The sequence below is a fragment of the Ochotona curzoniae genome, unplaced genomic scaffold (assembly GCF_017591425.1).
Source record: "Ochotona curzoniae isolate NIBS_2020 unplaced genomic scaffold, NIBS_Ocur_1.0 contig_64, whole genome shotgun sequence".
NCBI classification, from domain to species: domain Eukaryota; kingdom Metazoa; phylum Chordata; class Mammalia; order Lagomorpha; family Ochotonidae; genus Ochotona; species Ochotona curzoniae.
In genome coordinates, this window is record NW_024466502.1 from 40,867,898 (window position 1) to 40,885,506 (window position 17,609).

Sequence of the window (17,609 nt, forward strand, 5' to 3'; positions counted from 1 at the left end):
ATAGCCAGGTTTGGGGCAGACCAAAGCCAGAAGCCCACATGGTCTTCCAGCCCATATGGATGGCAGCAGCTCAAGTATGTGAGCCATCTTGTGCTGTTTTCCTATCACATTAGCATGAAATCTGGATCAGAAGTAAAGTAGCTGGGACACAAACCAGTACTCCATTATGAGTTGCTGGGATTACAAGTGGAAGCTTAACACACTCTGTCATAATGCTGGATTCATTTCTAAAACTACACTTAATTATTTTATTCATTTGAAAGGAAGACAGGGAAATACATGCAGAGAAAGAGAGAGATAGAGGTGGAGAGAGAGAGAGAGAGTTTGTGTGTGTGTGTGTGTGTGTGTGTGTGTTCTTGCCGGTTCATTCTCTAAGTGTCTGCTATGGCCACAGCTGGGCCAAGCTGACGCCAGGAGCTAGGAACTCAATGCAGCTCTCTCCCTTATGGGTGCAAAGATCCAACTGACTGAACCATCATCTGCTGTCTCCCAGATTCAGTTTAGCAGGAAGTGGAGCCAGGACTCCAAGACAGGCATGCTGGTGTGGAGTACAGGTGTCTAAACCACTACTGAAACTGTAGGGCCGAATGCTCCCCTGTGTATGTTATGCACCTATTTAATAACTGAAAAATGGCAGGATATACTATAGGATTTAATGATGAGAAAAGTGCTTTTTTGTTTTCTGTTTTTAAGGAAAACACTATAATGCATCGAAGAGGGACTGGCACAACTGATATGGCAGAAGTTGTATTTATTGAAAAAAATTAATATCTTTGCTATAAAATTTGTAACAGGAATAGTAACTGAATGTTTATTTTGATGCATAAACCTGAATGTTACAAGACAGTACAAGACGGTAGCACTAATTTTTCCTTTATGTACATTTTTATGAAAATTGTTATGCAGTCCATGTTGAAAGAACGTATGATGGAGAATTGTTACATTAGAAAAATAATATTCTTGATAAAGCATTCTCAAGGAGTCCAATCATATTTTCTGCCTCTCCAATAAGGCAAAAGTCCCTGGAACAACATATAACTTAATTTACAAAATACAATAACTGTTCAGACACATATTCAAGTTTTCTTTTGGTATGATTTTTTTCCCTTGTTGTAAAATTACTTTTTTTTTTTCTGAAACAGGAAGATAGACTTTCAGGAAAATGTCATTGAATGATTTTGGCTATACATAACATACACAACTTTGCAGCCTAGCAACAACCATTGCTACACCATCATTAACTTTAGATATTTTGCTGGACGAGCTAATTCTCAAAGGTAGTATATTTTTACCACTGTGCTGTCACCATGCCTGTGGACTCACTGTCTGGTATTTTCAGAGGAGACAGCTCTGTCACAGTATGAAGCTTGGTTGAGTTGAAGGAGCTGCTACACAACTACGTTTCCACTCACAAGAGGATGCCACAGATGTCAGAAAGGTCGGGGCTGTGATGGCTCCACCAAGGCCCTGGACTGGCCAGTCGCAAACCTCCTGTTCTCAGGCCCTGTGGCCCCGGCCGCCTCCACACACTTGCGTTTTCAGAGATAGGGGTTTTGTTTGTTTTCTTTCCTGCTCTTCACAGTTAGGTAGTCTTAATCCCTTCAAAGGCACACAACTTCCAGCGTTTTTCCAGCGTGGCCCCGACACCTGTGAACTCTTGTTTGAACATGCGTGGCAGCCGCATCAAGAGCATTTCAATTTCGTTGGCAGAGATCTGTCAGACAGGAAGAAACGTCACTCAAGGGCAAGGGACTCATCGGAAAGGATGATTTGGGGGAGTGCGCAGACAGCCCTTGGTTTTCTAGTTGGCCGTAAAGGAATGTCCTTAGGGAAGGGGATGGTGATCTTACCTGCAGCACCACACCCAAACCTTCTCCCTCAATTCAGAGGGTGCCAGGCAGGGAATAGCTTGGGCTCAGAGCAAATTCATCACCACTCTGGAGTTACTGACATCTTCCTCCTCCTGCTCTATCTTTTCCTCCTTACCCTTTGAAGCAGAGGTCTTTAACTCAGCAAAGACAGAGAGCCTCAGGGTAGATTTCTCAACATCCCTAACTTGTTTCTTTTCCTTGAACTTTCAGAGGTGCAAGAGAACATTTGGGGCACGGAAACAAAATCCCAAGCCTATGACAATAAAATCTTGACAACCAGTCATAAAGTCCAGGTAGAGTTCATATGTACATAATTTTTCTTCTTTGGTTTATTCTCCAAATGCCCACAACACAGCCCTGGGCTGGGTCAGACTGAAGCTAAATAACCAAGACCTTGATAAAGGTCTTCTGTGTGGGTAGCAGGCCACCAAGGACCTGGGCTATCACTGATGCCTTAAGAGGGGCTCTAGCAGGAGACTGGAATTACAGGTGGGGCAGAAGTCTCAGAAGCAGAACTGGGACTTGAACCCAGGCACTCTGGTATGAGATGCCTGCATCCCAACAGTATTTCTCTTCTCTTCCTCTCTCCTCTGCTCTTTGCTTTGTTTTGCATGATCTTTTTACATGGATGATTTTTTGTTCCAGAGAAAGAACATATGAACTGTAATCCTCTGTTCTTACACAGTCATGGCTCTGATTTTCCTCTGGGTGCATCCTAGTCCATGTGTGTAATATGGCATGAGCAGGGTAGCTAATTTGGGGTGCGATGTCTGTTTGAATCTTGTATCCATTATTTAATGAGTTAAATGTCCAATACAAAGATGACTGGTCTCTCTAAGTCTTGGTAAATGGGAATGGCATTTAATTAGGATGGTGTGAAAACTGCTGACTGAGCACAAATTTGGGGACAGAGAAATTCTCAATAAGAGTGGTACTAATTTTTTTTCTGGTACAATCACTGTAGAAATGGCATTTTGAACACTGTACTTTCCATCTAGTGATATAAATATTTACTTAGAAGAGACACCAAACAGCCCAGGAAGTCAAATCAACTGTTATTTTCTATTCACTAGGAAAATATTACAAACGATGTATTTGCTATCCTTGGATATATAATTCAAAATTTTGCATTGCGTCAGTCATGAAAGTTAAAATAAACTCGCATTTTAAAATTTGCACATGAGTTGATTTGAAATCTGAATGCATTTTTTTTTTCTCCACAAAACCAGGATGGCAGGATTGTTAGTTTCCCAGGTCAACCCACGAAACAGATTAGCAAAAGGTTCACTGTGACTTTGAAAAGCCCGTTTTCTTTCAACGAGCACTGTGTAAAACACCTTCATGATATCTTCACTTCATTCCCACCACATTCTTGTGAAATGCCTGATGCAGACATGAGAGACTTCAAGAAGTTCAGGGCAAATGTGTTATCAAAAAACAAAGCATGAATTTCTAAAACAATTTTTGCACCTGAATTTATCTTTCAATTCCATTTTCATACCAACTTCTTGCACTATGCTCCTATTATGATGTTGCTCTACTTAATAGCTGAGGAAACTGAGTGACTTACAGAGGGTTACGTGGTCTTGCAAAGGCAAAACTTGGGACAGGATTTCTTGCTCATTGCCGGGGTCTTGGCCATCGGTGCGGGGAAAGCACTCCCTGTGTCTGACAGCAGCCAGGGGCGCAGCCTTCTGAAGAGATGTGGCCTTGGGTACTTTGTCAATGAGGCAGAAGCCCAGGCATCTTCTCAGGTGGCCCTGATTCAACTGGGTGAGGGGTAGCCTGGGTGAGTCACTTGTAACTCCCATCTCAGGCCGTTCTTACGGTCAGGCAGACTTGGGTGAAGTGTGGGGGTTTCCATCAGACAGGTCTGGCTTTCACTCTGGGCTGGGCCTCAAGCTGCATAACCTCAATCACTTCATATTTATAGTTCTCACTGTCCGCATGTGCATCATAGAAATGTAATCCTGAGGATTATATGTAAAATGGAACACCGTGCTAGGCACAGAAATGTATATCTAGATACGCACACACATAAACACACACAGTAATACCGGCAGAAAATGACTCTGTGCTATCAGACTTTTATGGCCAAGCTGTGTGCTCATTAAGCCAAGGTGGACAAGTGGTGAGAGGTGAGGTCAAATCCAGCTTCCAATTGCTCCAGCAGGTAGGATTTTTCAAGCTGTGTGAGGCTCTTATCCTTTTAGCCAACTCCCTGTCTTCCTCAGCTCATTTGTGGTAGCTGTCCTTGTCCAGATTAAGGGGACTGAAGGAGTGCCAGCTGGAATGGGGCAGGGTCCCATCTTGCAGCAAGTGTAACAACTGAAGACCCTCGAGAAACTCTCTTCTATGGGTTTGATGTCTTGGAAGGTTGCGTACTAGAAACCTAATCCCCAAATCACACACTGATACTGCAAGGTAATACGGCTGGAAGAAGTCACCAGGCTGAGACCCAGGCCAGCATGCCTGCTCTGTCCTGTCATGTGATGACCGCCATGATGATCAGGCAAGAAGACCCTCACCAGAAGCTGGCACCACACTCCTGGATGTCCCAGTCTCTGGAACTGTGAACCAAATAAGCTATCCTTTCTTGTCTATCAATAGATTGTGGATTGGCATGTAATCATGATCAACTTCTGTTCTTCCCTGGTCTTTAGTGTTTTACCAACAGCAAATGGACGAAGATCAGTTCCTTGTCAGAGTCTCCTGACAACACTTTATTTATGTTGCACTATACTCTCTAAACACAGGAAATCACTTGTGAATGCAGAAACCAAAGTGCAGGGTATCTGGGGAACTAATATAGCAAAACCCAGGCAGTAAGTTTGTGTGGTCTGAGTCCGATCCAGGCAGTCTGGCTGAGGGGTCTCACTCTGAGTCATCTACGCCTACCTGCAAGAAGGCCAAGGGCTGTGGAGAGACAAATGGAAATCATAGCCATGGTCACTGCCTCTCTGGCCACGGAGAGAGAACAGGAGTCGGGGAGACCATGGTGGGAGTCTGTACTACCTCAACAGCCAAGGCTCTTCTGTGCGATGTCAACACCAACAGCAAAATCCTGCACACTTCCAACTCAGCTGGCTCATACGCATTCCTTTATCAACACATCAAGCCAGTTAGCATCCCAGGGGAGTCCTGGCTGGCACAGACTGAAGCTCAGCAACATCTTGTTCCTCATGGTGTCTTTTGCCCTGAACCTAGACTTGCACTACTGAGGAAGCAGCAAGATGGTGATGATGGCATCCACTGATTCCTCTCTGTGGGCCTAGTATAGGCTAAGGACTGTGTGTAAGTGACCTCATCACCACAAAGCTCATGAAACAAGCGAACACACCCTTCACCTGCTGGGAGAAAGTAATGTAGGCACAAAAGACATGGACTCTAATGAGCAACCTGCGTTAACTCTCTTTCAACACTGACCTTGTGGACCGATTTGCTCATTTGCAAGACAGAAGACTCGGTGAAAAACCCAGCGAAGCTCTTACAAGTTGGTCAGAGGGCTGAGCTCTCTGTACACTAGCTAGCAGTTGTAGGGGCAGACATGCAGAATATATCTGTGCTCTAGGTTGTGGCAAAGATTACAGAATGAAGGTGTTTTGGGCTCTCCAAAACTCTATACAAACAGTACTTAAATGGTGGTTACTATGTGCTAGCTACTGTTCTGGAAGCTTTACATAATTCAGACACTTAGAAAAATTTGATAATTCGTGAAAGCCCATTTCACAGATGGTAAACCGAGGCTCTCAGATGTTCAGTAAGTTGTCCCATGTCATACAGCTAAGTGATGAAACCAGGGTTTGAAATTGTCATAATTAGTTTATCTGGAGAGCCAAAATTGGTTAGGCCTCGTGTTTTGACGAACTCTGTATGGGAAATGAGCCTCCGCATGTGTAAGGGAGGAACGCTAAGCTTCTGCGGGTAATGCATGATGACAGCTTGATTATGCCATGGAGATGTACATGATGTGGACAGAGGTACTGCATGATTACAGAACCGACTGCTGCAAATGAACTCCTACGTCCCATAGCTCCTCAATACGGCTCTCAGCTAAATTCCAGAAAATTTTCTTAAAAGACATTCACGTTGCATGCCAGAAGAAAGAACAAGGAAAAACTGTCTTTTCATTAATTTGATGTGTTCTGGGCTTTTCCACATCCTGGCAAAATCAGCTTTATGGCATTTTACATTTTATGATTTCTCAAGAGAAAATTAAATGGCCAAAGAATTTTGCTTTGGAAACTGTCCCTTTACTCCCAATGAAACCGTTTAAATATGCTTTGGCAACGTATTAGATTTTCCACCATTGCCAATACCTACAATGCCATAATACACTTAAATAGCAGAATGCTGGACTTGTCACTGATGCTAACGGACTGTACTATGGTAATAATATGGGGGGAGGTAATGATGAGGTGACAAGGGCAGAGGGAGAATCGGAAGAGAGGAAGGAGAGATGGAGCAGGGAAGTCGCTATACCGACAACCCTCTTGGAGATGAACAATAAAAACCCTGTCCCTGTAATTCTGCTTTCTTCCGTTCCAAATCTTTTGAGAGTTCTTTTGTAACTTTGTGTTCATGTGTGCCCCTTCCTACTAGTCCCTTTTTGCTCTTGAGATGCTCTGAGACATGGAGTTGTCATGTAAAGCAAAGCACCAGACCTTGCTGGCCAACCTTGGGATGAGATTTGCCTAGTTACTCATCTTGTGTGCGAGTTCCTTCCCTGAGGTCAGGTGTTCCTTCTCAGCTCCACAATTTCACAGGTAGGGTACTAGGGTAGAGGACAGGACCACTGCTTGTCTGCCCAGTGAGAGGAGCAACAGGGAGTGGAACAAGGCTCCTGGTGCCTCGTCCAGCCCACTCTCAGAGCAAGGTGCTGCCTCCCTCAGCAGCATGTGTGAGGACGAGGCAGCACTCGGGCACTGTTGGAGCAGGTGCCAGACTCCTTCGACGTCTTGCTCTTTCACACACAGAGTTTGGCCCTCTGCAATGTAGGGAAGATCATCACAAACCTCATGATTAGAAATGGCTAGTCTGCATGTTCCCAAGTTTTCCAATCTGTCACTTAGTCTTTCAGGAAGGGCTGACGGGCTGCAATTAAAACCAAAGGCGAGATGAGCAGGCTCCGCAGAACTAAGGTGCTTGTGCAGTATTCATGCTGCAGAGGTAGCTGACAAGATCTTCTTGATTTGTTTTCTGACCTGCTGATGCTTGTCCAAGCCCACTGCCTCCCTGACAGGCCTCCCAGAACATGTGCAGACTGGCATAGGCACACATAAAGCATTCTTAGCATCATGATGGCAGGCTCCAGGTCACTTCTATCCAGGTTGGGGAAGTTGGGTGAAGTGGGGTTCTTGTCTGAGGCATTGCAAAGATGCTCAGAGAGGTTTGTCAAGGCCAGGGAGGGGAATGGTGGTCAGGGAAGCCTCCTGCAGACCTGGATTTCCTCTCACGAGGTGAGCCGACACTGGGCCCTCAGTGCACATGTAAATCTTGCTCATTCTGCCTGACTCTGGGCAGGGGCCTGTGTTAGCATGGATGCTGTGTGATGGGCACTGGTGGATGGAAACAGAGAAAGGGGCAGGCAGGAAGGAAGGAAAGAAAGCGAGAAGCTAGAAAAGGGAAGGTGAGAAGATGAAGGGACATGAGGAACCCAGAACAAAAAAAGAAACTGGAGAAAAGGAAGAGGGATGGGAAAAGGAAAGGGCGAGAAGAACCTGAAGGGGATGAAGAGGCTCTGGAGGAAGAGCCAGCGGGCACCAAGAGGGAGACCCTCACAAGGCAAAGTGGCTCAGACAGCCACAGGCAGGACCGTGAGCTGCAGGGTGCTACCCTGACTATCACCACTCTCCAGGATGTGGCCTTGAGTCCTGTGTCACTGCTTTCTGCTTTACATACCTGCCCTGCTCAGCTTCACACTTGAGTAGCTCATAACTGATAAAGATGACAGTGTTTCCTCAGGTGGGACCACGAGCTGGCTGTGTGAGCAGTGTTCTGTTCTAGGTCTTTTTTTGTGCCCTGGCCATCCCAAGTTCTTCTGTGGGTCCTACGATGGTGCTGGGCCTGTTATCATCGTCTGCCTCCTTCACTTGGTCCCTAGGAACCTTTTCAGTTCCTCTTGCTAATAGGTAAGCAGCTGCCCCTCTGTTTAGTCAAGTGGGAGCATTGCTGCCTACACTGCTATGTGTATTCCAGATGTGCTGTAATGGCTAACATCATAGTCTAAGCAATTACTTGTTAGCCATTAAGGGAGACACCAGGCAACAGCCCAAGACTATTCAATTTCACAGACACTCCCGAGCACATGGCAGCCACCCTCACAGACAGTGTCTTTTTACAGCCTGGGCCGATTATGCGGCAGGTTCCTCTGATTTCATGTTTCACACAAGCAGCTTCCATCTCCACCCTTATCCATGTGTGGGGAGCCCACATGAAGCTTCAGAAATACTGCAGTGGCTGCAGTCCTGTACCCTGCTTTGGTTCAACCCCCTCTGGGATGGAAAACTATTGTTTTGTTTCCAGGTAATTTCTTTAGGAGGGGAAGTGTCAGGCCGGCTTAGAAAGTGAAACAGTTCCACCATCACAAAGTCACTAGCAGGATCCTCTGCGACCAAGTGAGAAGGCGACGTTGTAATTTAAATCCTTGTGAACCACAGAACATTCAGCTTGGCTCAGAGGCATCCTCGCCAGAACATGGAACTTGAGGCCCTGGGTGTGCCTGGACCAAGGCCACACCATCGCCTGGGCTGTGTGCAGGGGCCTCTCATGCACTGCTGTTTTCCTTCCTGGTGGTGGGGACTTCCCAGGAGCCATAGGGACTGCTCTGGCTTGTGGTCTTGTGCACCCCTCCCTGAGCCTCTGGCTCAATGGCCTCACTTTCTTTTCACGGGACCCCTGTGCCTGTCCACTGAAATTCCAGACACCAATGGGGTGTCCTCCTGTCCCTCTCTCTTTAGTCTCTTGGTTCCTCGGAGCTTCACTCAGATTTTCTATCCTGTGAGAGGGATTTCCCTGTATTGTGTGAATCCTTGATGTGGAATCTTGTGTGAGTAAGGTCTGAGGGTAACGCCCTGATAGCCCACCTTTCACCTCCTTTCTCCCTGTGGCTCAAGTCAGCCTGGAATTGTAAATCCTTTGTAAGCTTTCCAATGTAATTTGGCATCTGCTGAGATCACTGTCACTTCTAGATGACCGTTTTTAAATGTTTTTTTTCCTCATAAAGACAAAAGGCAATGAAAAGACAAGGCTCTGCCAAGAAGGCAGGTCCCTGCGAGGGAGAAGGGTTGATCAACCTCGTATGTCTTTGGATTCCTAAGTGCAGCTTTCAGGCAGCAAACCTGCAGCCAGCCACTGACACGCTGTGTGGCAGCAACTTACCTTGGAGTCCAGCTGCTGCATGTATGACCAGAGATACTCTATGTTGGCTCCAAAAGGATGGACGTGAAGGAACGTTGAGATGATGCCTGAAGGAAAAACACAAACATCAAGAAAATTATTTCAGGGTACGCAAGAGCTCTTGTGAAGCAATGTCGTCTGGCCTCAACGCCATTGCCATTACGGGACTGCCATTGTTCCCAATTGGCCTTTCTTCAACAGGACCTATTACTGGACAGTCCCAGTAACGGGGCAACCAGAACAACACACTCTCTGCTGGAATGCCGGAAGTCAGCAAAGCTAGACTCGGTGATAACAGGTAGACGGACAGAGGTATTACTAAACAAAGGCTCCTGGAAATATTTCAACTACTAATTTTATGCTTGATTTACCAATGGAAAATTGTAGTTATTGGAAGGATAAAATTATCTCTTTTCTTTTCCTCAGTAGACTGCGGTGTGCCAATGGCTCACACAGCTGTGTCAGAAACCACACTGCCTCAAATTCTCCTGATAATTATAGCTGCTAGTTATGAAAAGTATTTAATCCATATTTCCCTTAACTGCCGCTTAAGAAAACATAGATTCCTCCTGAAACACTTGCTACTCCCTACTTGTGACTGCTGTGTAAAGGGAGGGGCCCAGCTCACTCGCCCCTTCTTTCTGCTAAAATTTACAAGATCATTTTTAAAGGTCTGGGGATGAATGACTTGGCTGGAGTTGGATGATAAATCAGAAGGCGTTTCCATTGTGAAAATCAGCTGTCAGCAGAGTACAGACAAATGAAAAGCTGCTGTCAGGCTGAGGCAAAAAAAGAGAGAGAAAAAAACCACCACCAACAACAAAAAAACACATTGCCTTCCCATCCTCACCGCCTCATATAGCTAATGCCAAAATAGTGCAAATGATGATGCCAGTTCCATAGACCAAAAGCTCTTCATTAAGAAGTTGTGTTCAGACATTTTTTAAAGGTCTCTTTCAAGCAGGTTTCGAGATGGAATAAATTCCACAATCTTTTTATTCCAAGTGTTGGTGCTTAGGAGCCACAGTTCAAGAAGACCTTTACTTGTGTGAAATATAATCACATGGAGCCCAAGTGAACACGTCATTTATGCCCCAGGTCCTGCTATATTTGCAGGTGGCCCTGGCTTGATGTGAAGCAGGGTCTCATGGTTCCCAGCCCTTCCATGTAAGCTTAGCTGCTGCAATGTCAGTTTACTCTTGGGCTGAGAGCAGAGAACAAAGGGCTAGGAAAGCATGAACTCTGATGATGCTCTGATGGTGACATTTACAGTTGTTACAAGGAGAGGACGAAGCCAGAAGCACCACACTGCATCGCCCTACAAAGTTAAAAATCTTGGTGCTCAGAGATTGACCTGTACTTCCTCAGATACTAAGAATGGCCATCTTTAGGCCGAAGTTACCATTCTCCCTCTGTTTTTGGCTAACGTATCTGTTATGAAATACTGGTGATGCTGGAAGGTAATGACCGTAGTGTTAGTATCTTAAAGTGGCAAAATGGAAAAGATACTGAAGATGCACTGTGTGCCCCCCACCTCTCCAGCTTCCAAGCTCAGTTTATGTCCATGTAACTTTTTTTCCACCTGGCCAGTACTTCTCTATGTCTGGAAATCTCAACAGTGAGTTGGTAGCAAAAGGTTAGGAAACACTAGAACAAGGAGTTCTGTACTATTGCCCTTTTTTGTATCCCTTAGATGGCAGACAGGGGTTAGGGTTGCAGCTCATGCACAGGAAACTGTCCTTTCAAGCTGCTGGGTGGAGACCTGGCTGACCCAGGCTGAGGACAAGTGGAACAATGTTCACCATTTTCCATGGAGACAATCCAGCCATAGGCAGGCAGAACCTTCAGCCATTAGGAGGACAAGAGAGGGAGAAGAGAACTCCAGCTCTCTCTTGGTGAGCATGTGTGGGTACTCTAAGACAGCGGGTACTGGGAGCAGCATTGCTGCTGCTGGCTGAACACTGCTCAGGCGGGAGGCTGGCCAAGCTGACCTCTACCCTTCCAGTGCAGGCAGCACTGCAGCCTTGGGGGCGACCCAGGCAGGTGTCTCCTAATGGACTGGCGTGCACCTCAGAAAGCAGATGCCCTTGAGAACTCTTACAAATAAACTACCCAGAGGCTTGAAAACATACTGACAATACTTTCCTCACGCTATCCCTTCTTCAAGACCCCCTCAACATCTCCTGACAAGCAAGCCTCTCCCAAGAGTGTCGAAGGGCCTGTGAAGTGAATTTAAATGCCTTCAACAGCAGGGACAGCACAAGGGGGTGGAGGTGGGGCTGGAAGAGGCTGATCATGCTTGGCCAGGAAGGGGGAGGGTTACATGGGAAGCTCAGAATGTAGGAAAGGAGGAGAGCTGGAGTGCTCATGTTGCCTCTGTGAAGCTGGCAGTGCTCTACATCCACACATCTGCCCCACTATTGCACACTGGCCCTCAAACTCAGTCCCACATCTGTACCCCAGGAGCCCTGCCCTTAATTGGCCTTTGTGTGTTCTGGTGTAGAACTAGAACCCTGTCATACGTAGATACATGCATACAGATACACGTCAGATAAATTTATTGGTTAGTGGCCAGCATATGCGTTTAAAATTCGTATTAGTTTATTAGTGACAAATGGGACTACACAAGAACCTTAACATTTCTGCAAGTAGTGACTAATGATGTGTTAACTATTTCAAAAAATGGAATGTTGAGGTTTACTCACAGAAGACTTTGCCTTTAACCTGTTACTGATTTTAAATACTGGAATAACTATTGTGTTTTAGGTGTGAAACATTTTCACTGAAATGATTTGCTTCTAAAACTAAAGGAAAAATATATAATCTCCTGACTGAATTTTCTTAGGAAGACATTCAGAAGCATCTCCATTGCAGCTAATATTAACAAGGCGTTATTTTGTTTTAAAGGAGTTTAGCAATTGCTACTAGATACATGTGGGGCCAAGGCGGGGAGGTAAATACAGGCTGCCCACGCTTTTCTGTAGGTAGCAGCCCAGCTCTGCCCTCTTGGTAGAGTTACAGCAAAAAGGGAAGCAGTGTGGGATCACTGTCTTCCCTCACTCCTACTCCTTAGCCTGGGCCCGCCCATCTCGGCAGCATCTCACACGCATCACCTGTGCCATCCAAGAGAATGCAGTTTCTATGCCCTATTAAAAAAAATTATAAAGATTCATTTCTGAGTAGATTCCTAAATAAATAACAAAAGCCTCTTTGCAGCTCCTTTAAGGGGACTGAGATATTCCCTGGGAATGGATAAAAGGGATAGCTGCAAATCAAAAGCTAATGGAAAGTCTTCTCACCCCTGAAAATGGAGCCTATTTTATGGTACTCTGGAAGGGACCTAAAGGCGTGTTACAGGAACACAAGGAACTGCGGTGGGGGGGAAGTTAGCTACATCTGAACTAGAGTCTGTTTCCAAAGAGACAGTCTCAACAACAATCTTCTTGGTCATATCCGTGACAAAGTAGACTTCCATATTTCAGAATGGGCTTTCCAATGGCAGAAATTACAGCTGTAAGTGGCTGATGTAGTAAAATAAAAGGTAGGTGAGGAGATGATCAGCACCTTGAGGCTGCTGCATGTCTCAGAACCTTCACATTACTGGGATGTCCATTTAAACAGGCTGTACATCACACATTCTTGGCATTCCCCATCAAAACCATCCCAGTTATTCTCAATTTTGGATCTAAAGACTAAAAAAGAGACATTTAAATCAACCAAGTGTCACTATATTTTTACTGCGTCATTCACTGGCTTTAAACACTTTAATGACTTGTTCAGCAGCAATGGAGTGCCAAGGGCTTAGAAACACTGTGTGACAGAAAGCACACCTGCTAGATAAGAAACACAGCATAAAAACAGGTAAATGGGGGTGTGGCACAACAGTTAAGGTATGGGTTAGGATGCCTGTATCCCACTTGAGCCTTAGTTCCAGCCCTGGCTCTTCCACTTTTGATTCAGCTTTCTCCTAATGAGCACCTGGGGAGGCAGCAGATTATATTTTTTTCCATTCACATGGAAGACCTGGATTGATTCCTGGCTCTGGCTTGGACCAACCCTGGCTCTAGTATTGCTATATTGGGAGTAAACCAGCAGATGGATGACCTCTCTTCTTTCTAAAGAAGTAAATCTTTTCAGGTAGTGGTAAGAAAGGTTTGCACTTAGTAGAGAACTACTTTACCCTGGGAGGTCTGGGGAAGGCCTCTCTCAGCTCTCAGAAACTGAATGTTCTGGAGTATGAGGCAGGAAGGAGCCAGCCACAGAAAGTCATGGGGACAATGACTCTATGGGCTACAGACAGTGTAAAGCTGTAGGTGTGGACAGGTCATGTGGGATCTTGGATACCAGGGAAAGGGGTTTGTAATCTGTAACAAATTCTAAACTCAGTAGGAAACCAAAAGAGGGGCTCTAAGGAGGGGCATTACATGATAACAATTTCACTTAAGCTGCTGCAGGGAGAGAGACCAGAGGGAGATTAGGACCCCAGTAAAAAGTGTAAGGATAAGATCAGAAGTGGTAAGCAGTGATCTGGGCTACAAAGATGGTACAGTCCACTGGAGGCAGTAACTGTGGGTTTCATGTAAGTGGCAAGGCTAGGGAACTGTCTAGGCTGAGTCCACAGTTTCTGGGTGCAACCACTGGAAAGAACCGTTCTATCAGATTCTGGGAGCATAAAGGACAGGCAAAACATGGAAACAAGAGGCCTGCTATAGCCTGAAGTTTGAGATGCCCACTGCCATCTAAATGGAGATAATGACTGACAGCTGGAGGTGGTATAGGTGTGTGCTTCATGGCAGCACAAAGAGGATTTGAAGACAAGGTGATCTCTGAGATCAACCAGGTTAAGAAGCTTCAAGACTGAGCTCTGAAGCCCTAATTACAACAGAGATAAAGACAAGGAAATCCTACCAAAGCAAGTGAGAGATGGTATTGGTAAGAGTGAGTGGCCATGTTGTGATGATCCAGAAAGGAAGCGTGAGCACTCTTATATTCCCGTGAGAGGTTGTCAGGTACATAAAGCTCAGCTGACAAATGGAGGGAGATGGGAAACTGGCACCATGAAGTTCTCTGATCCTGAGGACAACAAGTATTTCCACAGGAGGATGCAAGCCAGACTGCAGTGAACTACAGAGAGAGGCGAAAAAAGAAAGGTAACATGCATGAAATAGAAAAGTGGCTGGTTGAACAGAGGCCAAGGAGGACTCGACATGATACAGCCTAGAGACTAAAGTCCTCTCTTTGCACACATTGGGATGCCATATGAGTGCCAGTTCTAATCCCAGTGGCCCTGCTTCCCATCCAGTTCCCTGCTTGTGGCTTGGGAAAGCAATTAAGGACAGTCCAAATCTTTGGGATCCTACATTCGTGTGTGTGGGAGACCCGGAAGAGGCCCCTGGTTCTTGGTTTCAGGTTGGCTCGGCTCTAGCCGTTGTGGTCACTTGAGATGTGAATCAATGGATGGAAGATCTTCCTCTCTGTCTCTCCTTCTCTCTGTATATATGATTTTCCAATAATAATAATAATAAAAAAGAGGCCAAGGAGTCAGGAGCGGTTTCCTCCTCCTCTTTAGTTTTAAGGTACAACAGAGTTCAGGTTTTGTATGTGGATACTTATGTTTCTATACTTATATACACAATCACTATCTATGGGGTGATGTGGCTTTCATGATCGTCCTCACAGATTATGGAAGATTAAGTTGAAAATAATCATTGAATCAAGCATCCTAACTTGATGTGTAACAAGAGGACTTGAGGGTTACAGCGGGTGAATGTAAGGCTCGAGATGACTGAGCAGACAAAATCTGTAAATACTCAGAATTGTTCTGTCACCTCACACTGCCTAGGGATCACAGGTTTTGTGATTTGTCACAGGGTGAGTCCAGTCCCCTCCTGTCTTTTGCTCCTAGAAACTTCTATCTCAAAAGCATCAGAATCCATACCTGCAAAACTCCAAATAAAGTCATCCATGAGACTGCACTGTTCCTCTCTAATAAGTATCAGCTTGTATGCCTCTAAATAGACTGCAATTTTATAAACTCATCTTGAGAATTTCTGAGTGGAATATATATTGCTGGTCCAGATAAATCAGTAACACAATTACTTACAACTACCTGGCAAGTTCTAGCTTAAAAAGCTCTAGTTTTGGTTTTGCATTTGCTGTGGATGGCACACAGTGGTGGTTCCTTTCTCAATCCTCTTCTCTTCTGAGCAATCAAAAGTTGTGTCAACATTCATTTCCTATATAACATATATGTTCCCAAGACAATCTTGGTTCAACTGAATATATCAGCATCTAACATATGCATTGGACATCTAGATGTGATAAAGATTAGCCAGTTCTTACTTCCAAGCTGAGGAAAACTTTTTGCTGTGCTTCTGGGCTAGAATGGCTAAAAAAAAAAATCCCACTGTGTCCTCTCCTCCAGCTTGATTATTCCAGGGGAAGACTCCACACAAAGTGCAAGGAGAATTGCTGATGGCCGCAGATTTCCACAGCATCATGGGACTCCTCAGATCACTCAGTCTACAAGAATTCTTAAAAAAAAAAAAAATAAATATCCCAGCTCTGGGCTGGGAACTCCCTCCTTCTCCATCCTAGTTCAGAGAAGTTTTCTCTGCAGCACACTGTATGTTTAGATCCCAGAGGCTGTAAGGGAGCTCTTTACATCTATGATATTCAGGTACCTACCAAGGATGGATAACCAAATTCTATTCTTTAAAGGCCAATAGCAGCATCATTCTTTGGTAGCAGTCACTCGCCCAATCTTAGAAACTCTTCTAAATTGTGGCAGTATTTAGGAGGATTTTTCTTTCTTTGATCACAATAAAGTATTTGTACGTAAGTATTCTATGGATGGGTGTGGCAAGATGTCATACATGCTATCAAACTGGCATTAATGAGAGTAAAATATTGAGAAAAGTAGCAATCAAGGGGAATTGAACGAAAAAAATTACACTCTATTTTTCATCAGGTATATCTAGCTTCTTCTCTACCAGAACATTCTCAGACACTGATTCAAAATGAATGTCACCCTACAGTTCTGTTGTTCAGTCCCAACCTTCACATGCGAAAAGGAGATGGAAAATTTAGAGTTGACTTCGTGTTTTCTATTGAAACTCTGGACTAATAATTTCCCTTCTAATACACTGGAATTAGAGAGACTTCTAATTTTTGTCTTATGATAAAGACATCAGTGGGGACCAGTATCCTTGCGTAATGGTTTAAATCTCAACCTGTAATGCCAGTTGCATCCCCAATATGAATGTGGGTTCAAGTCCTGGCTGCTCCACTTCCAATCCAGCTGCCACCCATATGCTGGGAATGGCGTTTCAGGCTCTTGGCTATGACATGGCCCTGCCCCAGCTATTCTGGCCATTTTGAGAGAACAAGCTGATAGAAAATTGATGCATGTCTGTCTGTCTTTTTCCAACTGTATGTATCAAATAAAATTTGTAAAACAGATTCTTTAAAAAAGAGCCATCAGTAGAAGTGGCATGTTATAAATGTAACCTAACCTTTCTATCTATTGTTAATGTACAGTATGTAAAGCTTATGGTTTTTAAAAGCTTTTAAGCAAATGACAAAATGCATACACATATGTTCATGCAAATGTGCAGGCACATAACCCAGTCAGTAGGTTGAAGGCTCTCTAAATGAGCTGTGTTTTCCCACAAGAACATCAAATAAAGGGAAGCAATCTCTAGTGAGCAGAAGGAAATTAAATGGAGACTTTTTTCTATTGTTTTGAGCCTCCAAGTGATCAGCATAATTCACACTCAAACCACGAGGCACTCTTACTGCAGCTCATCATCTGCTTTGTTCATACTCCAAAAACAATATGCAGAAGTCACTCCTTTGCCACAGCAAGTGAAAGAAAAACAGCTGTGGGAGTTGGTGGACACATTGTCCACAAGAAGAAAAATCCAGTTACCAACTACAGCTGGGTTCGTTTCAGGTTCCTGGAACTGATAGCATGTCAGCATGTCTTCCGAGACTTGTGTCTGGCATGTTATTACAGCCGTATATCATCAGAGAAAAAAAATAATTGCTTTTCCTTGGTGTATCTCTAAGTTGATGTCATATTCAATAACCCTGTAGTTGAAAAATCTATATATGATGGATGAAGTTTGGACTATCTTTTGAATTTAATTCCTCCAGTGCCAGCTTCCACAGGCTATGGTGCACCTGTCATTTTGAGGTGAGCACATGCAGTATTTAGAAAATGCAACCAGAGGCGCTACTTTGGCCAGATAATGAAACTGCAGAGGAACAGTTTGTCTCACATGTCTGTACCTTCCACCAGGCTGCAGCGGAGCCAAGGTAAACTTGGAACCCTGCACC

The 17,609-nt window shown here is 44.6% G+C and overlaps 1 protein-coding gene across 2 annotated transcripts in view; it reads right to left on the reverse strand.

Moving 5' to 3' along the window:
- Nucleotides 1-746: 746 nt before the first annotated feature.
- ENOX1 (ecto-NOX disulfide-thiol exchanger 1) overlaps nucleotides 747-17,609 on the reverse strand; it is a 190,270-nt gene continuing 173,407 nt past the window's right edge. For both annotated transcript variants that reach the window (XM_040991043.1, XM_040991044.1), the window contains 2 exons: nucleotides 9,252-9,337; nucleotides 747-1,714 (listed from right to left, as the gene is read on the reverse strand). In XM_040991043.1, the coding sequence (XP_040846977.1) occupies nucleotides 1,583-1,714; nucleotides 9,252-9,337 (218 nt within the window). In that variant the 3' untranslated portion in view covers nucleotides 747-1,582. The remainder of the gene's footprint in view (nucleotides 1,715-9,251; nucleotides 9,338-17,609) is intronic.